Source organism: Corvus hawaiiensis, chromosome Z (genome assembly GCF_020740725.1).
Source record: "Corvus hawaiiensis isolate bCorHaw1 chromosome Z, bCorHaw1.pri.cur, whole genome shotgun sequence".
Lineage (NCBI taxonomy): Eukaryota > Metazoa > Chordata > Aves > Passeriformes > Corvidae > Corvus > Corvus hawaiiensis.
The window spans coordinates 34,641,160-34,668,367 of NC_063255.1; the positions used below are offsets into that span (position 1 = coordinate 34,641,160).

At 38.8% G+C, this 27,208-nt stretch overlaps 1 protein-coding gene across 1 annotated transcript in view; it reads left to right on the plus strand.

The window, feature by feature from the left end:
* The first annotated feature begins 14,685 nt into the window (after window positions 1-14,685).
* ROR2 (receptor tyrosine kinase like orphan receptor 2) overlaps window positions 14,686-27,208 on the plus strand; it is a 143,755-nt gene continuing 131,232 nt past the window's right edge. The window contains exon 1 of the mRNA XM_048292440.1: window positions 14,686-14,980. Coding sequence (XP_048148397.1) covers window positions 14,887-14,980 — 94 coding nt within the window. The 5' untranslated portion in view covers window positions 14,686-14,886. The remainder of the gene's footprint in view (window positions 14,981-27,208) is intronic.

The window sequence follows — 27,208 nt, forward strand, 5'->3', positions numbered from 1 at the left end:
ACATATTATTACTTTGAAGTGGCAATTGTTAACGTTCCCATAGCATAGCTTCTTAGGAAAAGTGCTCTCCAACAGAAAGAATATATTTTTTGTGTTTAAGGAAAATATTTCACTGCCTGTGGTAAGTAAAAATAAATAGAAATGCATGTTTTTGTGATATGAGCAAGAAAATACACCTTTTTTTTTTTCTTCTTCTTACTGCGTCTCAGGTTTTTCTTATACCAGCAAAGATGAATCGTGTGAATGACACCACATGCAAAAACATATACAGCGTTGAAGCAAACGCAGCTAAACTTCACTTGCAACTGCTTTTTTGAAAACATATGCATATTTTGTTTAGGGATCTGCAAAAAGAAGCATATAATCTTGCATATTATCAACAGCTGAAATCTGTGATACTGAAGCTCCACCTCAGGGATGTAGGTTTGTGAGAAAAGTCTTCATCAAGTGCTTAGGTGAAACAACAAGGTGTCAGTTCAGTCGTATAGGAAAAGAGAAAGTTTAAAACTTGTAATGAGATCATGTTTTCTTTATATTTATGATCAGTTAAAATAATATGTGTTGTGTTTAAATTTTGAAAGTATACATGTCTATTTAATATTAGCTTTTAATTTGTGTTAAAGCTTATTTTGAAGTACTAATATATACCAAGTTTGTTATTATCATGGGAGAATCCTTAAAACAGAATATAAGGAAATATTTTAACATTCTGGAAGAGTTTGACTTTACTGTACCTTTACATATGAGCACATGAAATCTGCTAAGTGAAATAATTTTACTCATGCTTGTGTCATTATCGTTAAAATTTAGATCCTGGACTGAGTTTCTATCTGGCACAGGGTTACTGCTATCCTGAACAGAATTTGTGAAGAGTAATAGGACTCTTTGTGGCAGAATTTCATGAAACTAGTAAATTGTAAGGCGTTTTTTAATTAGACAGAAATATTTTGCTGATTTCCACTATTAGCCAGGTAAGGTCTCTGGCACCAGTTCCATAGAGAGCAACTAAATCATGAGGTATGCCAGGCAAGTTTAGCGCGCTGTGTAATGATAATCCTGAATGTGTAGAATTCCTGCTTCATGGAAGTGACAGTGTTGGTTTCCAGTGAAGCCACAGTTTCACTGGTTTCGTGCAATTATTACTGCTGATACTCTACCCATAACGGAAGTGAACTGATGATCTCATTGTGTAAATAAATTACTGTTTGATCTGTCTGTACAGCCTTTTAGACAAGCAAACCATATACAAACCTAATACTGTAGTATTAGAGCATTTTTAAATATTCTGATCCTAATCCATAAACTGTAGCTAAGACTAATTGTGCTGAACATTGATGTTGAGTTTTACCATCAGAGTACAAGTGTGTCTAATTCTGACTGGGAGGTGTGAGCCTTCTTGGCCAACTGAACAATGCTGAATCTCTCAAGGTCTATCCAGCCTACTTGTTTTGTTTTCTGTGGATTTTGGTCTTTTGCAATTATTTATCAGTCTGAGTTAGAATAGCTTTTCACTCATGTAAGCAAGACAAGACTTACTTTTATGAGATTTGTCAAAAGTTCCTGAGAAACTTGAAGGATATGAGCAAATTGGTGTTGAATATTTTGTGCAGTCCTGCTGTTATTAACTGCTGCACTGGTTGGCTTGAAATCTGTAATATGGGAGGCAACTGTAGTATAACAGCTAGATGAAGAAAGCAGCTTTTTTACCCTCAGGCAGGTGGTTGTGTCTTTGACCCAATATAGCTTCTTTAATCATTTAGCTACACAGCAGATCTGAGAAGGCTCCAGATGGAGACTGAACCTACGACCCCCTGACATAAAAACATCTATGATACCAATTACACCATCTGTTGGTCATAAAACCACATTCTCTATCTTTTCTTGGCTCTTGTGTTATACAAAAGCTGAAGGGTGATATTTGGAGCTGTTTGAGTTTATCCATGCAATTTAATGCAGAACACATTTTTTCACAGAGAGGGAGAACAAAGCACAATAGCACTAAAGTTCAATTTACATTCTCAGTCAGTGAAAACAAAAATGAAAATAAAAACCAGTTGTCTGAGTTATTATTTATACCCAAACTATGGCTTCAATTGTAGTTTTTTCACAGTTCTTGTGATTTAAAAAAGCCTAAAGAACAACTTCTACCACCATTGTCCCAGCTTCTGAGGGCTCTGATTTGAAATAAGATCTGTAACTGTAAATAGGAAATTATGGCAGCATTGAGGAATATGCAGATCACATTATTAGCCAATATGTGCCTAATACTATACTTAGGGATTTGTGTTCGGTGGTAGTGTTTGGAAATGTGTATTATCTGAGTGTGGAGTACTGGAAAGCTGGAGATTTAACCAGTCTATTCACCTACCGTCAGAATCCCTCTGGATAGAAGTCTTTCCTGTCTGAACTTTCTGCTCAGGCTCATCAAACTATTATTCTGAAATCCTTAATAGACTTTGAAATGGCATTTCAAATTTTTTCCTCTTATCAGTAAAATAGTTAGCCCTAGGTGATTTATTGTGGCCATCAGAATAAGGAATGAGGTACTGACATAAAAAGTGTCATGTATTAGGGATGAAACTGGTGGCATAGGTCCATCAAAGCAAGGAAATTAGATGAAGTGTGTTAGTGGTGCAAAATTGGTAACTGTAATGAGGTAGGATTAACATCTTTAAGAATATTGTGTTCATATCATAAAAATTTTAATTGTCTGTTGACTTTGACTGGATTGTAGTTCTAGATAGTAATCACTGCTTATGGAGACTATATCATCAAATTGCCTGACTGCTTTTGCACATATTGTCTTACAGCAAGAAGAGTTTGGATATCTTTCTTACCATATGGTGGTGTGTTGATAGGCAGACAAAAAGAATAGAAAGCTACTGCCAGAAACACACATGACCTATGCGTTCTGGTACCATGTCTGATGGATAGTTCTGTGCTTTGTGGTCAATAAAGTCCCTACAACATTGCTTTTTAAGAAACTTTGTGCTCTAATACCATCATTTGTCTGTCTAACACAAAAATAAATGTTTGCTATATTACATCAGCGGTCTAGATATACAGTAGGCAGGGAAAATAATTCTTAAAAGAAAGCCCCAAATCCCCATACCTGGACAGTCCTTTTGTGTTATGGAAGCTGGCTTCCTATGCTGAGAATGAAGCAGTGAATAAAGCGCAGCTGACTTTACTGTTAATACATTGTTTTCTTATTATTGCACCATTGTTACTTTTTAATAAACCATCTTTTTCTTTCAAAAAAATAATTAATCCATATAAGTGGAAGAGAAAGAGTTAAGAACTGAAACTGACAAGTTCCTGTAATATCTTTGTCATTGGTTAAACTGAGGAAAATATTTGGGCTTTCTATTTTGAGGCATTCCTTTTGTGTACATCTCCATAGAGATACATCAGAGACTTGGCAAATACAATTGGCTGTGTTGAAGCCAAAAAAAAGAAGTGAAAAAGTGACAAAAGCACAGTTCAGATACATTTTTCTTCTGCCATCAGAACAATTGGGCATCCTGTCACCAGAACCTTTATCCTTGGTTAATACTAACATGTCCCTTAAAAGTTGTTTTCATGATTTGTGATAGAATCTATACGTGATGGTGACTATGTAAGGATATAAAATGTAAGTAATGATGATTGTCCTCAGTTCAGACTCAACTTAGTTGTATTCATCTTCATAAACAAACTTTGAGTCTTCAGTGTTTGTTCATGTCAGTGAAAAACACTTTCTGGTGGTACAATTTAGCATTTCAATGTGGTCACAGAGTGATTTTGTATTATTTTATGTATTAACAATAAGACCTATCTTGCTGTTTTTATAAAAACCTTGGAAAGGATCTCAAAAGGCTCTGTAATCTGTTTTGAAGCAGAATCGAGTATATATCAATAGTTGGTGGTAAAGTCTAGTCTTAATCTGATACTAGAACCCTTCTGCTGAGCACAGTTAATTAAAGACTAATCATACTGGATCCAGGTCTGTCTGCCTAGGATCTTGTTATCAGATTGCTGTCTACAGCTGACTAAGGAACACCTGTAAGAAAGATGACTTTACCTCAGTTAAGAGCATCCTTGCTGCTTCTTAAGATCTTGGTAATCTTAAATGTGCAAAAGGACATTTTTATTAGTAAAATCCTGCAGTGCTGATCTCATTTCCCTTACTTAATATCACTATAAATAGTGCAAAATATATTTTACTATCTGAAATATCCTTCTTGTAGTTCTTTGCATGTTTGAAAACATTTTATGCTGTATATTTAGGTGTTCCCTTATGCTTCCACATTACTTTTTATCTCTCAATATGTTAAAATTAATGCAACTAAAGCTTGGCAGAGAAGACTTCCCTCTTGGAGTGGAAAAGGAAGGATTTGTTTTTGTGCAGATGAAGACAAGTCTTCTGAAGCAGAGATTAAATGTCAAAGTGGTATGAGTTTTAATATCCTGATCAGACACGAAGGTTTTATTTCTATTACTGTCACAATTTCTATAAAATTTTGATCAATGTCCCCATGGATTCTTCATCTCTAAAAAAGTTGTTAACAGAGCTTCTTTTATTTTGGCTTTCACATATTAATGTTTTCATAAGACTTTGAAAACTTCTGCACCAATTAGTTATGTAGTATAAAGTATTTATTATGACACAGATTTGTATTTTCAAGTGTTGTGTCTGCTGTGTAGTTTATAGTACATCTTTAGATCTCTTTTGGAAAGAACTGTTTCATCTGAATGCCTTCATAACTTCTGGCAGACCTATCTAAATACCAAATTATAGCAACATTGATAGTAAAACTTTAAGTAAGTTTAAATATGGCAGGTTGTGGTGGTTATGGTTATCAGTGTATGTGTTTTGGACAGAAGAGTTTCTCATAAGGTTTAAGAAGACCAAATAAAGATAGATGGCATAAAACCATTAGAATTACATTGTGTGAGTGTTAATGTAAATATAGATTTCACAGTGGAAAACACTGAAAAAATTACCTGATAAACAGATATGTATTGGAAACTATTTTGCTAATTGGCTATGCATTTTTCTTTAAGTTCAGTGACATCAGATTGCACCAAGTATTCCTATATATGGTAGTTCTAAAAAATGTAAACTGCAGTATTTAATCCCTTTGTTGGAAGGTATGCATGTTTTTGTTTATATAGAAGTTGGTTGTATTACTTTTTTTAGGCATGTCTGATTAAAATTTGCTGAGAAGGTTGTAGAATAGTTCCCATGTGGACACTAAGTTTTTTTTTATAACATTTCAGATTTTATTGTTTCCATAAGTTTTCAGACCCATTCAAACCTTTGTTTCAAGTCTTCCCAAAAAATTTTAGTTATGATTGTTCAAATCTTCTTTGTAATATATTGCATCAGATTTTAAAGCAAATGCTGACAGCAGCAGTATTTATGCCCTGCATACCAAGCAGATACCACATGGTTTGAATAACGGGCACCCCTGCCGAGTGTGGATCAAATCAAAATCTTTCATAGTCATGTAAAATGCACTGATAGAAATCTGTCTTTAAATATGCCTTCTTATTTAAAGATGAATTCTTTTAGAGTTTATCCTGACACTGATGCATGTATGTGATTCCCATTAATGCTAATGAAAGCTGAAAAAGCAGTAGGCTTCAAGTTGTCCCAGAAGTCACCCCAATCTTATATACCACTAAATAAACAAAATAAACACCATGGAGTTTATTGTAGGTAATAGGAAGGCTAACTTTAAAGCCTTAAACATCACAGTTCTTTGGCTGTTATCAATGCTAAAGACAGGAGTTTTTTGATGAGGCTTTGGCCTGTAATTCTTAACACCAGTTGCTTCTTTTGTTTTATTTAAAATGTTCAGGTTGTAATATAAAAGTAAACCAAAGAAGTTAAATTTCCAAGAGTAGCAATAACTCAGTCATACTGTAGATGAGGAAACTATTTGTGTTTTGGCTAAATTTTTTGTGGGAATTTTATTGCCTGGGAATACAATAACAGAATTTTATTAAATTCCAAATGCAAAGAGAAACTGGTTGTAGAACGAATATATGCAGAACTCTGTTTTAAGTTATCTTCTCCTTACTTCACTGTTAATTCTGCCTTCTTTGTTTTGATTTAATGGCATTGTTTCCAAAGAATTTAAACAAAAAGGGAAAAAATTGTGGGTTTGGGATACTGGTGTTTAGTTGCATTAGAAGTTCTAGTAAGGTTCTTTATTTCAATAATACACACATCAGTATAAAACCATGTCTGTGGTACATCATTAATAAAATACCCAGTATACAGCCTGTATGTTCTAGGAACTCAAGCTCTTGTGCTCAAAGAAAATTCCTCAGTGAGGATAATATCCAAGGAAAGCTGTAGATTTCATACTCATCCCCACTGCATTTAGCTGCAGTTCTGCTAAAATATATTGAAGCTACACACACACACATACACACATTTTACCGTGGAAAAATGATTCTCATTATTCCTTCCACCTGGATGTATTTATTTAGTTGTTTTTATTTCTATTGCCATGTGTGGCTCAGAAGCCCTCTGCTCCACTAAGGTTCTTTTCAGTATGAGGAGCCCTGTAAGTCACAATCTAACAAAATCTCCCTTTCCTACCCTTTCAAAAGTACAAATATATATGCTGTCTTTCCCCACTTCCTGTTGAATTAAAAGCTATGCAAGGGTAGAAATGCAGAGGTTAAATAGATCACCTTCATATGTTTTATGTTACATACTAGAGCAACTTTCTGCCAAATCAGTCTATGCCTTCTTGTCTGACTTAGCTGCTATTAAATACCAAGTACTTCAGAACAAACCACACAGAGAAATAATATCACCCTCCATTGTCTTTGCTTTCCCTATCATCCACAACTTGCAGGCAAGAGAAAAAGGGCTGTTCAGATTCTTCACTTTTATCTTTGACATTCTCAGAGGGCTTCAGTTCAGAGTTGGAACGGAGCTGTCATGTTTCTCCACTTGGTATTTTTGTTAGGGGGTTGATTCCCACACTGCTTGGTAGTTGCTGAGAACCTGACAGAGGACAGTGGTGCACAGGGTCTAATTTTCACTGGGCCAGCATTGCCTAATGTTAGCTGTTGCATAAGGCAGAGACTGGCACAGATGAACTCTTCTCCACAAAAATTACACTAGTGTCTCAGAGACATCATCAAGTCTATGCAATAACTCAGAGCATCTGAGTCTAATTTAACTTGGCTATTAAATATAATTACAGATTTGTTGCAAGAAGTTGACTGCTGCTGCTATGGTTGGTTTGGACAGAAAGATATCAAGAAGTGTTCATTTGAGACGCTTTCTGATAAGTCAGGTAGATACTTGTGTAGAGCATCTGCTGATGTGGGGCAAGTAAGATAAGCCTCTTTGGCTTAGGAATTTCTGAACAACATAGAAATCAAAGTAAGTTTTCTCTCCTGTTTGATCTTGGTCAAATTACAGCTGTTGGGGACAACAGTAGTGATTGAACTGATAATCCATCCTTGCCTGTTTGCTTGAAGTGGGAATGTTGACTGATGCCAGAGGAGGGTTACCAATCCCTGTAAGCAGAGCCTCAGATTAGGCAGAAATTCAGTTTCAAGACTGAGACTCAGACCCCAAAGTATATTCTCACAAGTTCTGAAGTGAAACAGAACATGGTGCCATCAAAGGAACTGACCAGATATGAAAAACATTGATTCCCTATTAAAAGGTGAAAAAACTTAGTGACTGAAATTCCTTTTCCTCTGCCTCTTCTGTATGGAGGTAAGACCTTTGCACTCAGGAGAGTTATCTAGTCTGCCCTTAGGTTGAAGCAATTGCCTATCTCCCTTGGTAGATCAGACTAAATTTGCAATTAAACATAAGACAAAACATGAATAATTTTTCTAACTATTTCTTGTCTCCAGTCTTGTTGTGTCTCTTTTGTGAATGAAAGATATAGAATGTAAAAGGGATAATGATAAGATCATGAAGGCAAAATATATTTAGATAAAGTTCCTCTGCTTGTACACAGAAGAGATGGGACAATTAGATATTAAAAATTCACTTTAAGAAAAACAAAGCTGTTCTAAAAGAGGGCCAGAAAAGGCACAAACTCCTTTTAGCACTTATGTAGCAACTAACTATTCAGACTGCTCCAATTCCAGTAAAAGGAATGAGAAGAAGTAGAGCGCCTCTTTAAGTAAACAGAAATATCTAATTTTACTCTTTTGTTTTGGTGGATTTTTCTTGTAAAGTATATATTTACGAGACTGATGCACAGACAAAAAGAAGGAAAAAATACTATATAGACAGTAGTAACACTGCAAAATCAAACTGATTTGATAGACAATTCAGACACAATGCAATCTTGTAATTGGATATAACGAAAAAGTGTATTTTAAAATAATTTTACTTGTTAGCACTACACTGCTTTTAATAGAAGTGAACCTCAATGATTCATGTGGGAGCTGGGAACACAATTTTTTTTCCAGATGGTTGGCTTTGCAAATCTCTCTGAGGAGAAAAGTTGTCTTTAAAATGTTTGAAAAGTGCAATCCAATGTAATCACATATCCTTTTGTGTACTTCAGTGTGAAGATTTTATTGTCTATACTGTTAACTAGTTGTGTGTGTATGAAGCAGTTTTATTCAATAGGATATGTGATTCCATTCATTTTAATATTCATCAAGATACTGAATGCTCTTTCCACATGTTTTGGAGTTCAGACTGTAGGTAAGAGAAGGGAAAAACGTGGCAGACAGTCTTCCTCAGGATTGTAGACCAAAGGGAAGAACCTGGGGAATCTGTACTGAGAGCCAGCAGCACTCACCCACTCCATGCCACAGAACACAGCATCACTGAAGGGATTGTAGGGGTATTCCTGTTCCCATTACTGTTTGTGTGTTGTATTTAAAGTTCTTCCCATGGCTGTTCTTGCTCCTTTATGTCTGCATGCAATATGTGCCCCCAAGTCTGAGGAGAAGAGGGAAGGAGAAGATTTTTATTTTACCACATGGCTAATCCCTACTACAGGATTGCAGTGTGTTTAGCCTGCCTCTGCTAGAGTGTTCATTGTCTCTTTGGGGGCTTTTTGGGACTCCAAAGGCGTAGTGGCAAGAAACTTCATGTCTATAACATAAGAAAAATAAATTGTGCTGACTGCTTCTGGTCTCCTCACAAATTTTACCTCTTTCTCAAGTATATCCATCTGTTTGTGGGCTTGAACCTCCATGTTCCAATCCTGAAGACTGCCTGTTCTCTAGCTAAGGCTACCTTTAAAAACCAAACCAATAACAAAAAAAAAAAAAGAAAAAAAAAACCAAAACCAAAAAAAATGCCCCCAAACCCAGACCACACTGATTAAAAAAAAAAAAAAATCCTCATCTTTTATTCTTTTCTCTCTCCCAACTTCCCCCACAACTGTCTTTTAGGAACTGGCAGGCACATCAAGAACATTCAAAAGAACACTCAAAAGAACACTCTCCATAGTCAGTACCCCTTGGGTGCTGACTTTTAAATTCTTGGTTCAGTTCAGGGTTTGTTTGACACCTTCACATCCAGATGATCTTTCAAAATGAAACAATATATAGCTTTCTAATGACTTGCAAAAATCTGACGCATTTTGAAATTGAACTGTAATTTTATCCTACACAGTATTCCAATCTCCATTGTCAGATCCGCTGACATGGTTGTGTCTGCCTCGCTGACATAATGTTGTATTTTTGGTCTTGCCTTGTAAACTGCAGTATTTAGCACAGTATACCAGTACTGCGAACTTAGGTGGTACATTCATAGTTCTTCATGAACTCTGCAAGTAACTTAGGGTGTTAAGGATGAATAGACACCCCTTTTTTTACATTGCAGTCAGTCAAATGTCTGATTATTGGTGCTCCAATCTGACAGCTAGATCTTGCCTTGGAGTTTACACAAATAGCTACAATTTTAATTGTTCACACACTATTTACAAAACTGTAGCATGCTAGTGACATGGGATGGCTGAAATAAACAACAAAAATAAATACGCGTAAGTATTTCAGTACAACCAACAAGATGATAATGAAAACTGCATGAAAAAAGAACCTCAGTTTTATTTTTCTGAGCATGAGACTAAATGCCAAGATCACTCTTTAGTGTAATCATAACAATTTCAAGGAGTAATTGAGTCCTAAATTAAATTAAATCAGACAATCATGTTCTTGTTTAATTTATATGGTGAAAACCTAAATCCCAGTCCCTATTCAAATTTTTATCTTCAACAAGTCATTCTATAATTGTCTCACTTGTAGAAATAGTGGATAGAGAAGAGAGAGATGCAGCTTTTTCCCCCTTTCAGTTTTTATGACTGGAGAGGATGGAGGGTGCATCAGTCTGAAGACACTGCAGGATGCTCAAACCATCAGGTGAGTGTGATTTTACAAGTTAGGGCAATTGGCTCTGGTTTTGGGCATGTTGTCTGCATCCTAACTTATGAAACAAATGAAACACTTTGTTTATTGTTTCCTGTGGTTCTAGGCATGAGAAATATCCTTGGTGATCTTCTTTTAATAAGAGTGTTGATGGTATGAATGCTTGCAGATTTGTTTATTCTGTGGTCAGTTGGCTCCTGTAATGGTACTACTTGACATGTTTGTGTGTGTTGACCTGGAAACAAAAGCAAGAAGGGAGATGGCTCCTGAGCCTGTGTAGAAGCGGGTTTTACCTTCTGGAGGTGAAATATTTTCCTTAAAATGAAATATATTCCTTAAAAATATTTATTGTGACTATTTTAATACACACACACACACATATATATCTCAAAATCATGTACATTTAAAGCATAAGAAACACTGGTCTAAAAGCATGGATCAAAACCTGATGGCTTTTTCTGTAGGAAAAGGTTTCCTAATGAGTGTTTTTAACAGTTTTTTTTTTTAATTATTATTTTAATATTTACAGTGTTCATTAAAAAACCCCTAACAAAACAACAAACCACAGAAATGTGCAGGTAGACTGTGAACATGCAGTTCTTTATTTGAACAGCTGCCCTAAAACTATTTTCTTTTTGTTCAGAGTTACACTAACTGTAACACATTTATCAGCTGACCAACAGTCTCATCAAATTCCTGCACTATGCTCGGTGTCCGAGTAACCCAGCTAGACTTCCCCTTGTGCCTTCTCACTTCCATCCCAAGCTCTCCAGTTTGTTTGCATACAATGGCACAGCTCCAGCAAGTGGAGCAGAATGTGTCCCACTCTTCTGCACAGTGTATTGTGATCAAGTCACTCCCTGAGGACCTAGATGCTGAGAAAGGTTGAGAGCCCAGCTCCCCATGGGTTAGGCTGGTATTTGCTGGGCCAAGACTTAACACTGAGCATGACCACCTCAGTTTTCTCCTGAAATGTGCTCTTCAGAAGACAGTGACTAACATTGTATGGGTGGTCAGAATCAGGAATGGTTTGTCAAGAGTCTCAAGCATTGTGGCAGGAAAGTTTCTGGATCTCTGTGGAAGTGAGCATTCGGCTGGGTAGTTCTGAACATGTATAACTGATCACACAAGGGACTGACCACACCTAACAGGATTCAGCTAAGAATGAATGTTCAAGACTAAACAGGTGCATTTTTGCATTACAAATTTGGACTTTAGTGTCTGAATCCTATGTTTTATGCCCAAATCCTTTTCTCAGTTTTGGCCCATAGCGGGAACCTGTGTGATATATTTTAATACTGTAGAGAAAAGCCAAAGAGATGATCCTGAAAACAGGAAACATATAGGTAATGTTTTCTGTGCTGCTTTCATCACATGAATAAAAGGATCAGCTGGGGAATTAATTTTTTTACTAAAGATAGTGTACCAGTTAAAACTTACCTAGGCTTGCAGGATAGTTATACAAACACTAAGATTCTCAACTGGAACCACATTTAATCTTACACTTTCTTTAAAGTCACTTTTGCTACATTTATTATGAAAGCAGACACAATTGGCAAAGGAAATCCACCCAAAGTCTGTCAGGGATTCCCAAGGAAGTTTCAGGCTGAATTCCAGCTTTGCCCATTGCTCTTAACTGCTCCTATCAGGCACATGCCATATGGTCATGCAAACAAATACATGCACAGCTTTCTCTTTCTCAAATAGTGACAAAACAGTTTGCGACCATATGTTGCACAACACAAGTGATCTCTCTAATGGCTTACATGAATAGGGGGAACCAGCCCTGAATGTGCAGTTGTTTGAGGCTTCTTTGCTGTACATATTTTTCTACAATACAGAGAAAGAATTTGTATTGTGGTTTCTTCACTGTAGTGATTTCACTTGCAATGTGAAATATGGAACAGCAGTTTTTGTGGTTAGTGACAAAATACTTTGTGGGCATGAAGGTGACTTAAATTCTCAACAGCTAACTTGGCCTAGTCATTTAACCTTCATGACAAAACTAGTTTCCCATCCTAAGTCAGGAAAATGATTCACAACCAAAATTTTTTATCAAATGCTAATTTATTCCCAAAGGCAAAAAGTGGATCGATATCCTAGTTATTTTGTGAGATCTTCGAGAGCATAAGAAAAAAACCCAAAATATTTTTTCTTGGGATGATTATGCAAAATGTAGACTAATTTATGCAGATATTTTTATTTCCTATTAAGTTTGGAAGGCAAGAAACACAGCTGCAAATTTCAGAGAAACATAGAGTTTGAACTTGCAACATTTTAGGCAGGTAATTGCTGCAGTTTTTAACCACCTCAAATTTGTTTTAAAAGTCATAACACTTGTCTCTGTTTTAGTTTCCTGGGGACATTTCTTGACACTGATTTTATTTATCAATGTGCAACCAAAATTTTCTGTTGATGCAGAGTCAACAGGTGATTTTAATAAAAGAAGGCGCAGAAGGAACTGATCTTGATGAGTTGAGATACAGAAAAGGGGGGTAGGGTGGATTTGTGAGGTCAGAATTTTGATGCAGGTCTCTGCTGTTAGGTGTACACTGGAAATTATAAAGAAAGAGGGAAGTAGATTTTCTAACACATCATAATATACCTATAACTGGCAAGGTGCTGTAAATCACCAGTATGTATCAGTCTTTTCAGTACAGCAAGGAAATTAAAAGTGCTCGGTAGAGAAAGAATCTCCACTACTATGTCGAGCTCAAGTCACTCATCATGAGAAAGATTAAATCAGACTCCCAAAATTTTGGAGGAATGAGGGATATTCAGTGTGGCAGGAAAAAGGATTAGGGTGATCAGGAAACACATAACTGATAATTTCAGAGGAAATTAAAAGATTTAGGTTTTTTTAGGGTAACAACATAAAGACTGGGGTGTGAATCTGTCATTTTATACCATAGAGGGGGGAAGTGGGAAGGATAGTAGTGGCACAAGAGAGAAGGAATATAAACTGATCTGAGCACATATAGTCTGGAAATAAGGAGTATGTTCCTAACTATCAAAGAGGCAAAATCTGGAGCAGACTTTAATCCAAGGAGTGGAGCTTATAAAAAGGATCATCACTGCTTTTACCATAGGTTTCATATGTTTATGAAAGGGATTTTAAAATGTGTTGTTGTGATGGCAAGGGGCTGAAATCAGTCAGTTCTACATTCCTGCCAAAGAGGGATCAGGACCTCCCTTTGTCATTCTTAGGTGCCAGAAGAATTTTCAAGATGGAACTGAAAACTTGGGAGGAAAGAAACAGGGTGCAAAATGAGGAAGAAAGAATATGTTGTAATGTTTGCCTTTGTTTGCATTAAGAAGTAAATTTAATGGAAAATTAATTTCACTAAAATTATTGTGAATTTAGAGCTTGATTTGGAGAAGAACTTAAAGGGATTTGTAGGTATTCAGCATTACTCAGCATCAAATCTTTAGAAATGAAATCTGAAACAGTAGAAATGTATTTGCAGAGAAGACATCTAATTAAATATGCTGTTAAAGTATAACTTTAAAAACACAGCAATTAATTGGCTGAAGTGTATTCTTGGAGTTTATATGATGTAGTTAAAAGAAGCCTGCTGACAGTTCTGCATTAACTTAAAATACTGATTTCTTTGAACTGCAAAGAAAACCCAAACCAAGACAGCTCCTTCTTCCCTCCCCACCCCCCCACCCTAAAAAATTTAATTTTAAAAGCTTACTTAAATTATGCTCAGAATGCCCTTATTTCTGATAGTAAATAACTTGGAAATATTTGAAACTTTACTGGGAGCAGATTATTTTTGCCTGCTGAAGACAGAAAGCAAACTTTACTTTTGACACCCTATCCTGAGAGAACCGGTAGAGCGCAAAGGAGATCCCAGCTGTGGTGGAGCGCGTGCTGCGCTGCTGACGCCCCTGTGCGTTTTGGAAGCAGGAGAAACTGTGTTCAATCAACTTGTTTTTAACGTTGTAGGGGTGCAAAAGCTCCTCGATTGTGCAGCGAGAAGGAAGGAGGCAAAGGAGAAAAGCCGTAGCGGTTTTGGGCGATGTGCCCTTCGCCCGCTTCTTTTTGTTTCATTGGGGATTTTTGTGAGGAAGATTGCAGGCTCCTGAGGCTTCTGGGAGCAGGACTCGCCTTTCAGAGGGGGCCCAAGTCCTGCTGGCTCCTGGTGGTCGTCGAGTGAGGAGGGAAAATGTGCGCGGCCTCGCCTGGGGCCGGGGCCGGCGGCTGCCCCCGGCAGAGGGTGCCGGAGCGCAGGGACTGTCCTTGTCCTGTCCGCCCCTCGGTGCCGCACCCCTCCCCTGTGTCGGGTCCCGGGTGACGTTCGGATGCTGGGGAAGGAGGAGGCGGAGGAGGAGGAGGAGGAGGGGAAAGGAGCGCAGCTTCCTCCGCCCCCAGTCGGGGTCGGTCCGTTAGCAGGAGCGCAGGGCCGGGGCGGCGGTGCCCGGGACGAGTTTGCGGCAGCGCCTCCGGACCCCTCTCCGCCCCAGGCGCTGCTCCCTGCGGGCTACCTGCGGGATCTGTGCCGCGGCGGCCGGGCGGGCAGCATGGACCCCGCGGCGGCGGCGGGACGGCGGGGGGCGGCGGGCCGCCTCCTGCTCCTGCTGGCGGCCGCGTCGCTCCTTTGCCTCCGCGCGGCAGGTAAGGAGCGGGCCCCCCGGCTGGAGGGGAGGATGCCTCTGCTCTTCGAGTAGGGGTGTGTGGGGAAAGGGGAGGCAGGGGAAGCTGCTCCAGTTCCTAGGAGAATTGCGCGTATCCATTTGGGACCGGCGGAGCCGCCAGCATCCCCAGGTGGTGGTTCATGGTGGTTACTTTCTATCTTTCTTTTTTCTTTTCTTTTCTTCTCTTTTCTTCTCTTTTCTTTTCTTTTTCCGCTTTCTTTTATTTTTCTTTTCTTTCTTCCTTTCTCTCTTTCTTTACGCCATCCTTTTTGTTTTCTTTTATTTTTTTCCCCGGTTCTTGGCACAATGGAAACCTGATGTTGTGTTCTTTATAAGGGGGCGGGGGTTGGCAGGAGGCGAGGGCAGCTAAAACTTTTACCCCGAGCGCATCCCGGCGCCTCTGCCCCACTCTAGCGGCAGGATCTTCGTGCCTCTTTTCGGCGGGTTCAGCGCTCCGAGGCTGGTTGGTAGCCACTGAGGGGGGCAGGGTGAAGGGAGAAAGAAGGAGAAAACAAAGGAAAAGTTCGGGGTTTTGTTGTTGCCGAGGGTGGATAGCAATGTGTGGAGCCTCCTCCTTCACTCTGCCCGCCCTCCAGCCCTCTCCTCGGAATGGTTATAATAATGTGTTATTATTTGGGACGTTGAGTGTTGCCAGAATCTCAGCGGGAACCAGGAGGGGATTAAAGTTGAGTGGGCGAGGAGGCAGCCGCCGTGCTTGCAGCTCATGGAGGCTCGGCGGGGGTTCTTTCTGTGTGTTTTTGAGCTTTAGAGGGTCCCATTTTCTCTGTGTACCTGGCCGACCCTCAGGGACTGAGAAGGTCAGACTTTGGGCTCAGGAAACACTAGGGCGCGCGGTTCAGTGAGCTCCGCGATTGTTTTTAGGGCTGAACAAACTGTCCCTATTAACATCTGACCTGGCGCCGTGGCAGCAGCGCCGCTGCTGCTGAACAGATGCCAGTTTGTCCGACATCTCCGAGGGTAGCGCCGTGATTTACAGAGACCTTAGGGAATGTGTAGGGTTGGAAAGCCACGATGGTGTAAGACACAGTTCCTGTAAAAGAAGCCGCATAATTTTTTTTCTTTTTTTAAAAAAAATTTCCCTCCTCCGCTCACGCCTAAGTTGTGTGGTGCTTTCAGGGCAGGAAAGGGGAGGCTTAACGTTTTCGTTTTCTCTGGGATGTGAAATGCACCGTCGAGGTAGGAGCTGCCGGATCCAGCTCTTTGATCTTTCATGAAGCCGTTCTCTGGAAAATTGCCCTCTCCCCCTCTGCAGCAGATAAACCTTACTCACAAAGTCCTTCCCGGGATTCCTTGCCCAGGGACCGAGGGAGCAGATGACAAGGCTGCACCATTTCCATGCCATGTTTGTATTCCTTCCCCTTCTGTCCTCACCGGGCAGTGCGGGAGCTCGGCGGGTTGGCAGAGCCTTCCTCCCCCGCCTTTCCTAGCTTTAACTTAATTGCACCGACGTGTTGGAGGAGACCGATGATGTCTTTAAGGAAAAACAGTGATGCTGCAGATTAGAGGGGACTTGTTAATCAATTGCACGTTTGAAAGACCTTTTCTTCCCTTTGTTGCTTTCACTAATCCGTTTAGCTCTCCCCGGGAGGTGACAGATGCCTTTATTTCCTGTTATTCAGCTCCGGGGTCCGAGGTCTTGCCATTTGTTGCCTTACCATGAAGGGAGAGGGTCAGCAGAAAGCTAGAGGTCTGGGAGCTTTCCGGGCGAGAGCAGGAGGCGGGCATGTTACAGCTCGCGGATTTGGGGTCAGTTCCCGTTGCGTTTATTTTTCCTAGAGCCTTTATTGCTCCCTTTGAAGAGGCTGCCCCGCTGCTCTGCCCCTCCTGCAGGGTCCAGGGCTCCGGGGATCCCCCGGGGCCGCAGGGAGGATGACGTTCGTCCTCTGACGGTTGTAAGAGGAGATGCCGGATCGTCTGTCCCCGGCCCCGCTTTATTCCCTTCACCCTGAGCAGCTCGATCTGTTTTCCGAATGCAGCAGGAGGGAGGTGTGCACAGTGTCCCGTGAGCTTCTTTCCTTTCTTCATTCCTTTTTTCGTTCGTTCCCTTACCCTCCGGTGCAGCCCGAGAACACCGACGCTTGTGCATCTGCCACGGCCAGACTCTCTCTGCCCTCCCAGAGCCTCCCCACAGCTTCCCGGGGGGTGGAGGAGTGCACGCTCCCGGGAACCTCTGGCCGGGCGCGGAGCTGCCCACGGGTGGAGCGCCTGGCGCCGGGAAAACGGGCCGAAAAAGCGCTGGGAGTGTGGCAGCGTACCTCCGTCTTCTTTTGTGGGCAATAGTACTGCTCTGTCCACTTGTATATGCTCTCAGGAGACATGTCAAGTTTCAACCTTCTCGGAGGCAGTATAAAATCATAAATTACCATTAAAAGCGCGTTTGGGGTTTATCCTTTTATTTTAGAGCTTCCCCATAAACAGGCTCGTGATAATCGCCTCAACCACCTGTAGAAAGCGTGGATTCACTCTACTTCGATAGGCATGAAGTTTGAGACTCCATTTTCTTCTCTGAATAAGCGTCACAGTGGTTGAGAGCCCATAATCACAGCAATAAATACTTGTGTACTTCTATTGTTGAGGGGTATTCTTCTGTTTAATTAGATTTGCTTAATGGTAAACAGAGTATTTGTTACTCTACATTTCACTTAAAGGTTTATTTTTGAAAATGTTATTTCAGCCTTTCCAGTGTTCACTTTTAGAATATGGCCAGGTGAGAGGCAACAGCAATGAGGATGGTCATTTGTTGAAAATGGTGATGCACAATGGACTCGGCTTACAGACTTTTGCCCCCTTGCCATTAAATAGCAAAGGACATTTAATCAACTGGAAATTGATGCTCACGTGACTTGAGAAGTATGCAGAATGCAGTGTTCAAAAAAAAAAAAAAACCAAAACCACAACAACTCTGTCAACACAATATCTGGGAATGAAAACATAATGGCAACTCATGGCTGTGATTTTGAAAGCCCTGAAGTTTGTAAGCTTCTACCTAACTTCATAAAGAGAAAACCTCTCTAATTTCTGAGAGTACAGTGTTTGTGGAGAAACTAATACAAGCACGGATTACTTCTGAATGTCTTTAAATGCCTAACTACAAAAAGTTATAAAATATTTTGATCTCAAAAGTTGCATAAGACTTAGCTGTAGCTCCATCCTGACTTTAATAAAAGAGATTCGGCTCTGGAAATTTTACACAGGTCATCTGATAAAAGTCAGTACATCTTTGAGTACAAGGAGTTTTCAGATAGCTTTTAATAAATGATATTGCCCACATTAACTATTTTTAGGTCAAATCTTAATCAAACCGTTTCTAGCGTTGATTAAATTGTTAGTTTAGTGATGAAGTTTATCATTGGGTCAAGAGTTGGCACTGGATTTTTTTTCCCCTTGAGTGTCTTGATTAAATTAAGGATTTGTAATGGAATTGCACTTATTTCCTTAATCACTTTGTTGCTGTAAACAGCATAGAAATGCAAGATGCTGGAAGAAGAGGACCACATGAGAGATGAAGCAAATTAATCCTGTTTAGTGAGTTTTCAGTTGTTTGCAGAGAAGCTGATCTTTTTTCTAAACTCACTGCACTTTGTCTAAGGTGTGAATAGCTTTCAGAACTGTCATTGACATGGGAATATGTTTGACCACTAATTAAAGGACTTGTGGAGTCCTTTTCATGGCTTATTTTCAGTGTCTTAAATTTCTATTTTATATTCAATAAAAATGTCTTTTAGAAGCAGTCAGCATCTCAAGCTTTTAATCATACTTCTGACTGAGAGAATTTATTTTAAAGGTCTCTTTGTATTTATTTTTTTTTAACATTGCAGACAAAGAAAAATATTAAGCAAACTTTCATTTTTTTAAAAATAATAACTCCTTTTATAGATGTTCTCTGTTGCCTTGTATGGTTGCTCAGAAGGAAGAAATGCTACTTACAGTATTCCATCTAATTTATAGCATCTGTCACTATGTTCTCTGTGCAAAGAATGGTTTGCTATTTAAGTTTGTTTATTCATTGTGAGGCTGTTGCTTTATAAAGGAAGTTGTCATTAGGCTCAGCATGTCTGGAAAGCATGCAAGCACTCAAGTCTTCTAATCCAGTGACTACAAAGTAGTTAATGCTTCAAAGAAAAGGAACGACAGGATTTTGTTGCACTGAAAGAAGATGCATTGTTTGTTAATCCTGCTTTTAGTTGTTACTCCACTAAAGACTACTACAGCATTTCTAGCAATCATTCGGGACAAGCATGGATTTTGCTTAAATTATTGTCTTTTCTCTTGGTTTTTTTCTAAACGCATAAGTAGTGAAATGTCCCTTACCGGGTTCTTGCATTTACTTTTTCTGGGACTTTGCCATACACCAATATTCATTTGCAGCATCCTGCTAGATAGTTTTGCTGATGTTTTCCACAGACTTGACTCACAACCCAGCTTTTTCTTTTGACATCTGTTTGTCCTCCTCGGCCAGCTTGGGAAAGGACTTCCTCTTCCAAGTGATGCCAGCTTGTGATCTTTTTTTAAAACTAAAAATGTCTGTACATGACTTTCCAGGCCATAAACCATACTTTTCAAAAAGTCAAGAGGCGATCTCTTAGTTATAAATTGTGACTTTGTGTTTTAGATGGCAGGGGACAAAAGCTTTCATTTAAGAACACAAACCAATCTGCATTGTAGTATCAGTGAGAACAAGAAATCACTATAGAAATATATTTCACCAAGTAGTGCACTCTTACTGTGATGGGCATAAGTAGATGAATTCCACCAACATTGAAGACCCAGTATAGGTATCCTACATACAGTTCCATCCTTCTGAGCTGGTGTTGAATCAGTTTGTGTGTATCTCCATGCGCCATTATGGACATGTATCAGTAGTGTGTGCTGCTTCAGGAAGCAAAGGGAACATACTCCTCTGTGCTGATTGAATTAGCCCTCATGTCTATTGATGCCTTCTGTTTTTGCTGTAATGTGTGCCTGTCTTTGAAGGCGAGTGAAGGAGAGCGATACAGAGTAGCTGAGGGAGGGGAAGGGTATCACCTTTATTACTGGTTCTGTAGGAGGTATTTAAAGGATGAGTGTGGTTTCACGTGCCTGTTGCTCTGAGTCTAGAGCAGAGCTCATTAAAGGCTCTCCTAAAGGCTGTGTGTGGTTGGTGAGGGCGTAGTTTCACAGACACCTGAAGCTCCTAGTTTATTTAGTTAAATCAGCAAGCTGGCTCTGCTGGAAAGTAGTCATAGAGAAAAAATGAAAGAATACATGGACAGAGAATTAGCACAAGAGATAAGGCGTTTTTTTCTTCCACTCTAATGATTTTTGCTGAAGCAGAAGGAAGATAATTTGTCTGGGTACTGCTTGCAGGAGCAGCAAAGTGAAATGAGTGGGGAAATATTGGGGATCACGGTTTCCCAGAGTTTGGTTTTAAGGTGTGAGTAGCTGAATCAGGAAATTAGATTGGATCCCCATTTGGCATTTTGTCCCTGAGCAATCCATCAGTTTCACATGTCTAACATACCTTTTGGATTTGAAATTTCTATTCAGATGTGATTTTCTTAAGACAGCAACAAACAAGTTCAGTATTCTTTCTTGAACAAAAAGACCCCTTGTGTATATTGTCATACCTGTGAAACCTCTACTGAACTTAGATTTCTGTCTTGTAATTGCTTTGTTGGACTTCCTTTTATATGAACAGAATAAACATTTAATTCTGTAACTCCAGATTACTTGTCTTCATCACTTGCCACTTGTCTTCATCAGAACTGCTCTAGGGTGTTCATTTAACACGTCATCTGGTGAGTATGTTTTCAAGGTGAAATAGTTTCTATAAATGGTTTTCCTTGCTTTTTATAGTTTAACACATTAACATTATTTTTTTCCCCCATGGTATTGTCTAGATAAGAAGAATTACTTGACTGGTTGTATAAAGAAGAGGTAAATTCTGTAAGAGTTCTAGAATTCTGAAGGCTTACTTTTCAAAACAGTCTACACAACTGTCTAGTTGAATCATAAATGAAGCTATCAATGGATTAATTCTTTATCAAAGCAATAGCACAGTCACATATTCAATTATTGTGTAGATAGAGAACAGATAATGTACCACAAAAGACAGGAAGAATGTTATTCCTGTGTCTTTAAGTATAAAAATTAGGGTTGAAAATAATAAACTTAATTACTACTAGTCAGAAAAACTCTCCTAAGTCAAATGAATTGTAAACAAACAAACAAAAACCCAAAAATTTATTGTATATAAGTGTAAAAGAGGAATCAAAGAGCTCTACCAAAGACAGACTAATGAGAGTGGCAGACTGCTGCACAAAGGGAGAAGATTGCTTTCTTCCATGTCTACAACAGAATAGATGGGTGTTGTATCTCTAACTTTTCTAATAAAGAAATAATAATCTGAAACTGGTACAGCAGGTCCATGTGAGAGTGGTATGATAAAACTGTAATTGTCTGTGGGACAGCCAATGCTGGCAGAGGGGGTTGCACATTGAGGGACAGGAGGTCTGAGGCACAGCAGTGCCACCTTAGATCAGACGAAGTTGTTGTGGGACCTTGCTTGTTTGTTCTTCTCTTTGGAGGCAGAACAAGCAAAGATCTTGTTGTATAAGAAGCTCTCTGGAAGAAAAAAGCCAAGAAGGACTGTTCTAGAAACATTAATTCAGTTTGCCTGGGTTTGCATGAGAAATTACTCCCATGAGTGCATCAAAAGTATTTTTGAATAGAGCAAGGTCAGAAAATAAGAAAATGGGAAAAAAAAAGGAAAAAGAGTGTTACTTGATAGTCTTGGACTACTGCAGCTGAGTGACTTTAGAGTAGGTCCTGTCAATCTCTTGTATGAACCAATAATAAATAGAACTGCTTGAAAGCTTAAGATGCCTCAACAATGTATAAAATTTTCTGCCTTGTTCATGATCATAAAATTTAGAAGGAAGTTATAGTATGCAAAGAGAATGCTGAGATTTTTTTATCCTTAAAATGAAAAAGCTTGTATTCTGGGAGATAAGTAATAGTTTTGCTATGCTTGTTTCTTGTTTAGAAAAATGACACAGCAGAATTGTGTTATAGATAAACCCAATAATAATACTAGAGCTAGTAAGGTTGCAGCAATGTTTCTATCTATAATAAAATTTATCCCTTCTTAAAAATCCAAAAGCATAAATAGGCAAGTGAAGGCTGCAGACAGAGAACCCCAATGTAATATCATCTGTACTCTTTTATTTCAGGCATTAATGGTTCTGTTCTGATTCTAAATATGTGCTGCTTTCAGATTTTGCTGACAAACTAGAGGAGCATTTTTAAAATAAATTGTCCTCTTAACATGTGCTGCCCTGACATATATTTTTCAAGTAATGCAAAACTATGGAAACTGTATATCAGAGAGCTGACTGGACAAAAATTAACCCTGCAGAATCCAACGCTGTTCTGGCCTGGTCCCTGAATTGGCTTACCTCCAGTACCATGGACCACCAGCATTGGTGTGGGGAAGAGAAGATAGATGGCTGGGAGGAGGAGCACATGGCAGCCCTGGCAGAGCAGCTTAAATTGCCATGGGACTGTATTCTTGGAGAGAGAAAATCATATATGCAAAAATATTAACATAATTTTGTGGGCTAGAAAATGTAGAGTCACTTCCACTATATAATTGTAATTGATGACTGCCTAAGGTTTGGATTCTGCAGAGTGAAGATGAACCTGTGCAGTTTGAATAAGAAAATTCTCACCTGCCTCAAAAGTCTAGTCTGCAAACAGGTGTTTGTTTAGTTTTCAGATTCTCACCACAAATCGTCTTAGCCATTTGTCTTTGTGTTAGAACTGTTGGATCTTCAGCAGTTGTTACTTAAGCTGCATTTTAGGAGTCCACTGAGTTTTTCATTGCAAGTAAGAATAAATGATCTTTGAAATTAAATGTCTTAATAAAACAAGGGAATCTTTTCAGTACAGTAAACAAGGAAATGGACAGAATGCAAGTTTTGTGAAGATTCTAAAGATCTATCAAAGCTTTCTGAGTATTCTTTAAGTTGAAAATACCAAGGATCTTGTAGCATCTATCAGTAATTACTCTTTTAAATCTTACAACTTCCTGTGGAGAAATACAAATCATGCTGCTTTTGAGTTAATGTGAAACATTTCTCTCATCAAGTTGAAAAGAAAAAAGGGGAGGAGTCTATGACAGGGAAACTAGAAACTTATGTTCATATAAGAATTTCCTTTTTTGGGGAGTGGGAAATTAAAATTATTTATGGTGCCCTAGGAACTCAGTAGTTGAAGAATGAGCTTAAACATAAAAAAAATGTTTTAAAAATTGTAGTTATAGTGGTGGTTAATGATGACTCCTTTCATGGTAGACCAGAATACCTTACAAAGGGAGAAGTGGTAATACGTAGATAAAATTGCAAGCTTGAACAGGATCTGAACCAAACCTACATGAGAAAAACATATCTGCTGTTGTTTTAATTTTAAAAATAGCTGTGCTTCATAGCTCTGCCTGGAAACAATTTAATACAACAAATTGATTTTTGTAGAAAGTATTTCCAGCCAGACCAGAAGCAGTACTTAAAAAAATACCTTGAAAGGGTGAGTCTGTTCTTTATACTTGGTTTTGCAAACTCAGTGAATTTGGATATTTATATCTGAAATTATGGATAGTAATTCAACCTGTTTTTCTAAAGCTGATCTCACATTTATCTTTTTCTCTCTGTGTCAGTGTAGAAATACGATTCAGAAGTATCTTCTCTAACAGAGGTAGCAGAGAAACTGTTACAAAGTTCATGATACTGTGGTTTTCAAAGTAACAGAAAAAACCCTACCACATTTCTTTCAAGTTTTACCTCTAGAGAGCTTTTGGATAATGTTGCTCTTGAGAAAAATATGCTTATTTTTACTAGTGTGTTATCTAAGAACATATCACATGTAAAAAATGCTTTGAAGAGGATCATGCTAATCAATGACAAGAGCATGCAGAGTTAGGAAAGACAGGTTTCAGAAGTTATACCGATCTGTAATCCAAAGGCCAAATTTAAAGTCAGGAGCAGCTTTGATTCTGGAACTTGAGGATTATGTGTTTACGCAGGAAAGGACTGCAAAAACTAAGGTGTTAATTTATAGCATATTTTCAGAATTACAAAACCTGGAAAATACTATCTCACATTTATTACAGAGGCAATTATTAGAAAGTCTTAACTCAGTGTGAAACTGAAGAGTAAACTAGATGCAGTATTTTCTTCCTGCATACAAGGCCTTAGTGATCAGTGAAATATTTGTAATGTCATCTTTACTTGTACTAAGTCAGACTGGCATGTGATTTATCATTTCTAGAAATAGAGAAAAATCAAACCTCTGTGGTTTACTGTGGTGTTAGGCTCTGTAGAAATTGTTCAAGTGTCTTTACCTCTGTTATATTTTCTGGAAGATCAAGGTCTTCTGTAACCACAGTACGACTGGGGAAAAAAGGGATCTAAAAGGACCTTGAGAGGTTGGATTATTTGTTCTTCAAGACAGAATCAACTTTCGCTGGCATAGCCCATTCTCAGAGGTGACAGGAGCAGAGATGCAGTGACTTCCACTGGCAGGCATGCAGACTTAGTGCTTACTTACACTTGATTGCAATCCAAGTGCACTATTTACTGTTACAATTTATTCCTCTACCTCTTGCAATTGTGCTTGATTTTATTTTTGTGGCTTCTGAAATAGATCCTCAAACTTTGACACAAATACTTCTCAAAAATTTTCCTGTCTCCTTGTAGATATCTCTCTTTCAACACCCTTCACCATTACTGTTTTCTCAGCCTTTCCTCTTACATCATGTTTTCTGAATCTTGTGGTTGTGCTCATTCTTCTCTACTGGACCTTCTCCAAAACATCTTTCTTCAACTGTGCTAACCAAAACCGGTGTATTCTAGTCCACGCTGTACCAAGACAAGCTGCAGGAAGATGATTGTCAAGCTGAAGGAAGATGATTGTTTCCTATATTTACCAGATGACGTTTTTATTTCCCTGATTGAAGTCTGACTGTTTTGTGGCAGGATAGCCTTGCTCAAGTTCTGATCCACTCCAGATCTTCCACAAAGAATTGTTGCTAAGCCCCAGTTTGGTACCAGTGAAATGGTTTAAGCAGGAAACTTTCTGCCTGTCTTCACTCTGTTGCCCATCTTTGTTCCCACCCTCTCCATACTATTTTTTACTGGTGTTTGATTCCATTTGCTAAGACCAGAATGTTTGCAACACCTAAGAGCTTGGTGTTGCCTGTGGAGTTCAGTAAGGCAGATATCCATAGCACTGAAACTTGTGAAGCTCCACAAATTCACTGAGACTTAACTCTAATGGTTTTCTAAGGAGCCGTCATTTGCCACTATACAAAATGTCATGTTTCACCTATGAGAATGTCATAGGGGGCAGTTCCCTCCCCACTAGTGACTTCAGGCTCTCATTCCATACAGCATCTTAGATGTCATGTTATGGTCCTCAGGAGCTAAACTTCCCTCAGCAGAAACCCTTGTGACATGTGTAAGACTCTGCTTCTCTGGCTTCTTCTTAAATAACCTGCCTTTCTGTAACTTTTGCTTCTATAGCTCTGGTAAGATATATTTTCATATTGTACCAGATTCATCAGTTTCAAAGGCAGAGAGTTCACACCTGCCTATTTTCAGAGACTGATTTTTTTTTTTCTGAGTTCAGATAAAGCTCATAGAAAACTTTGCAAATGACAGTTCTCTCTCTGAGTCTTAATATCATGTCTGTGTCAATTTCATGGATTAAAATTACACCCTTTAATCTCAGACTGGGTAATGTATTCCTACATTTTACTCTTCAAAGTCCCGTATTGAGTGAGTAGTTGCATGTTGCAAGACCAAGGCAATTAACTAAAACTACTCTAGCTTTTGAAGCATATGATAAAAATTAATTTTTAAGCATTAATGCGTCTGTGAAATAAGTTATGGTTTTAAAACTGTAGAAATGATGTAAGAGTAAGTAGGTGTACTTGTCATTGTCTCTACAGGGTTCTCCTCATTTCCTGTGGCTCACATCATCCCATCTTCCTTCATTTTATTTTCTAATTTAACCTTTTTCCCTACAGCATGTTTCCTTGTGACACTTGGGTGTTTTGTTGTTTGATTGTTTTCTTTCTGACTAATTCTTCACCCACTGAGTAGCACTTTAGATCTTAGGAATTCACAGACATGTTATGGTTTCCTACTAATGATAGAAAGTATTTCAGTGATCCACAGTGGCTGTTCTTAGTTGTCTGGAAAAAAAAGTTCCTGGACAGCAGGTAGGAAAAGTGCCTCCAAAGAGATGGTGACTGAGCAGTTAGCATCCTCCCTCATAACTCATGTTGCTTGAGAAGCCATTTTACCATCTACAGGTTCTGACCCTTTGGAAGCCTTAATAGTGTAAAAAAATAATGGACTCTGCTTGTTTAGGAAAAAAAACATGCTTTGTTTTTCTGCATGCCAAAAACCAAACTTGTGAAATAGTGAAAATTATTACATCCTTTACTTGTTGCACATGTTTAATGTATAAAAACTGTTTGTGGGTTTTTCCCCCACTCTTTGGTGTTTTTTCCTAGTGTGGGGATTGGTTTCCCCTTACCCTTTTTATTCTTTCTTTCCTCCCCTTTCCTTTCTTTCCACCTTTCTTTTCATTCCCCCCTTTCCTTTCTCTCCCCCTTTCTTTTCCCTGTTTCCTTTCTCTCCTTGCTTTCTTTCTTTGTCCCTTTGAACTGATGAAACTGCTCTCTTTGGTAATTCTGAGTCAGCTGGGTCAATCCTGGGCTTTTCTGTGCAGAGACTGCCAAGTTTTTAGAAAGTATGTGGTGGTTTAAGGATTTGGATATATGTCCAAAAGGGACAAGATTTGAGACTTCCAACTGTCTTTAATTTAAAACCATAATTTGGAAAGGATCTTTCCTGAGTCCCAAGAGAAAAAAGCCAATACTTTCATTTATACAATTAGTCATCATTCTCTTCACCATTAGGGTTCTCCTCCCTTCTGAAAAGGCTACAGTTTGTTTTGCTGCCTTAACTAAAATAAGTTTAGTTGATTTAATGTTCTGTTTTCATGATGAAGTGTCTTATCTAGGTCATAGTTTAGCTGTTAACAGTATAGTTATGAAGTGGTAAGAATTCTCTGCGGTGAATTTAGTCTCTAGAGTGGGGCAAAATGCTGTTTAATTAGCAAATAAAGCAGTTCAACTTCAAAT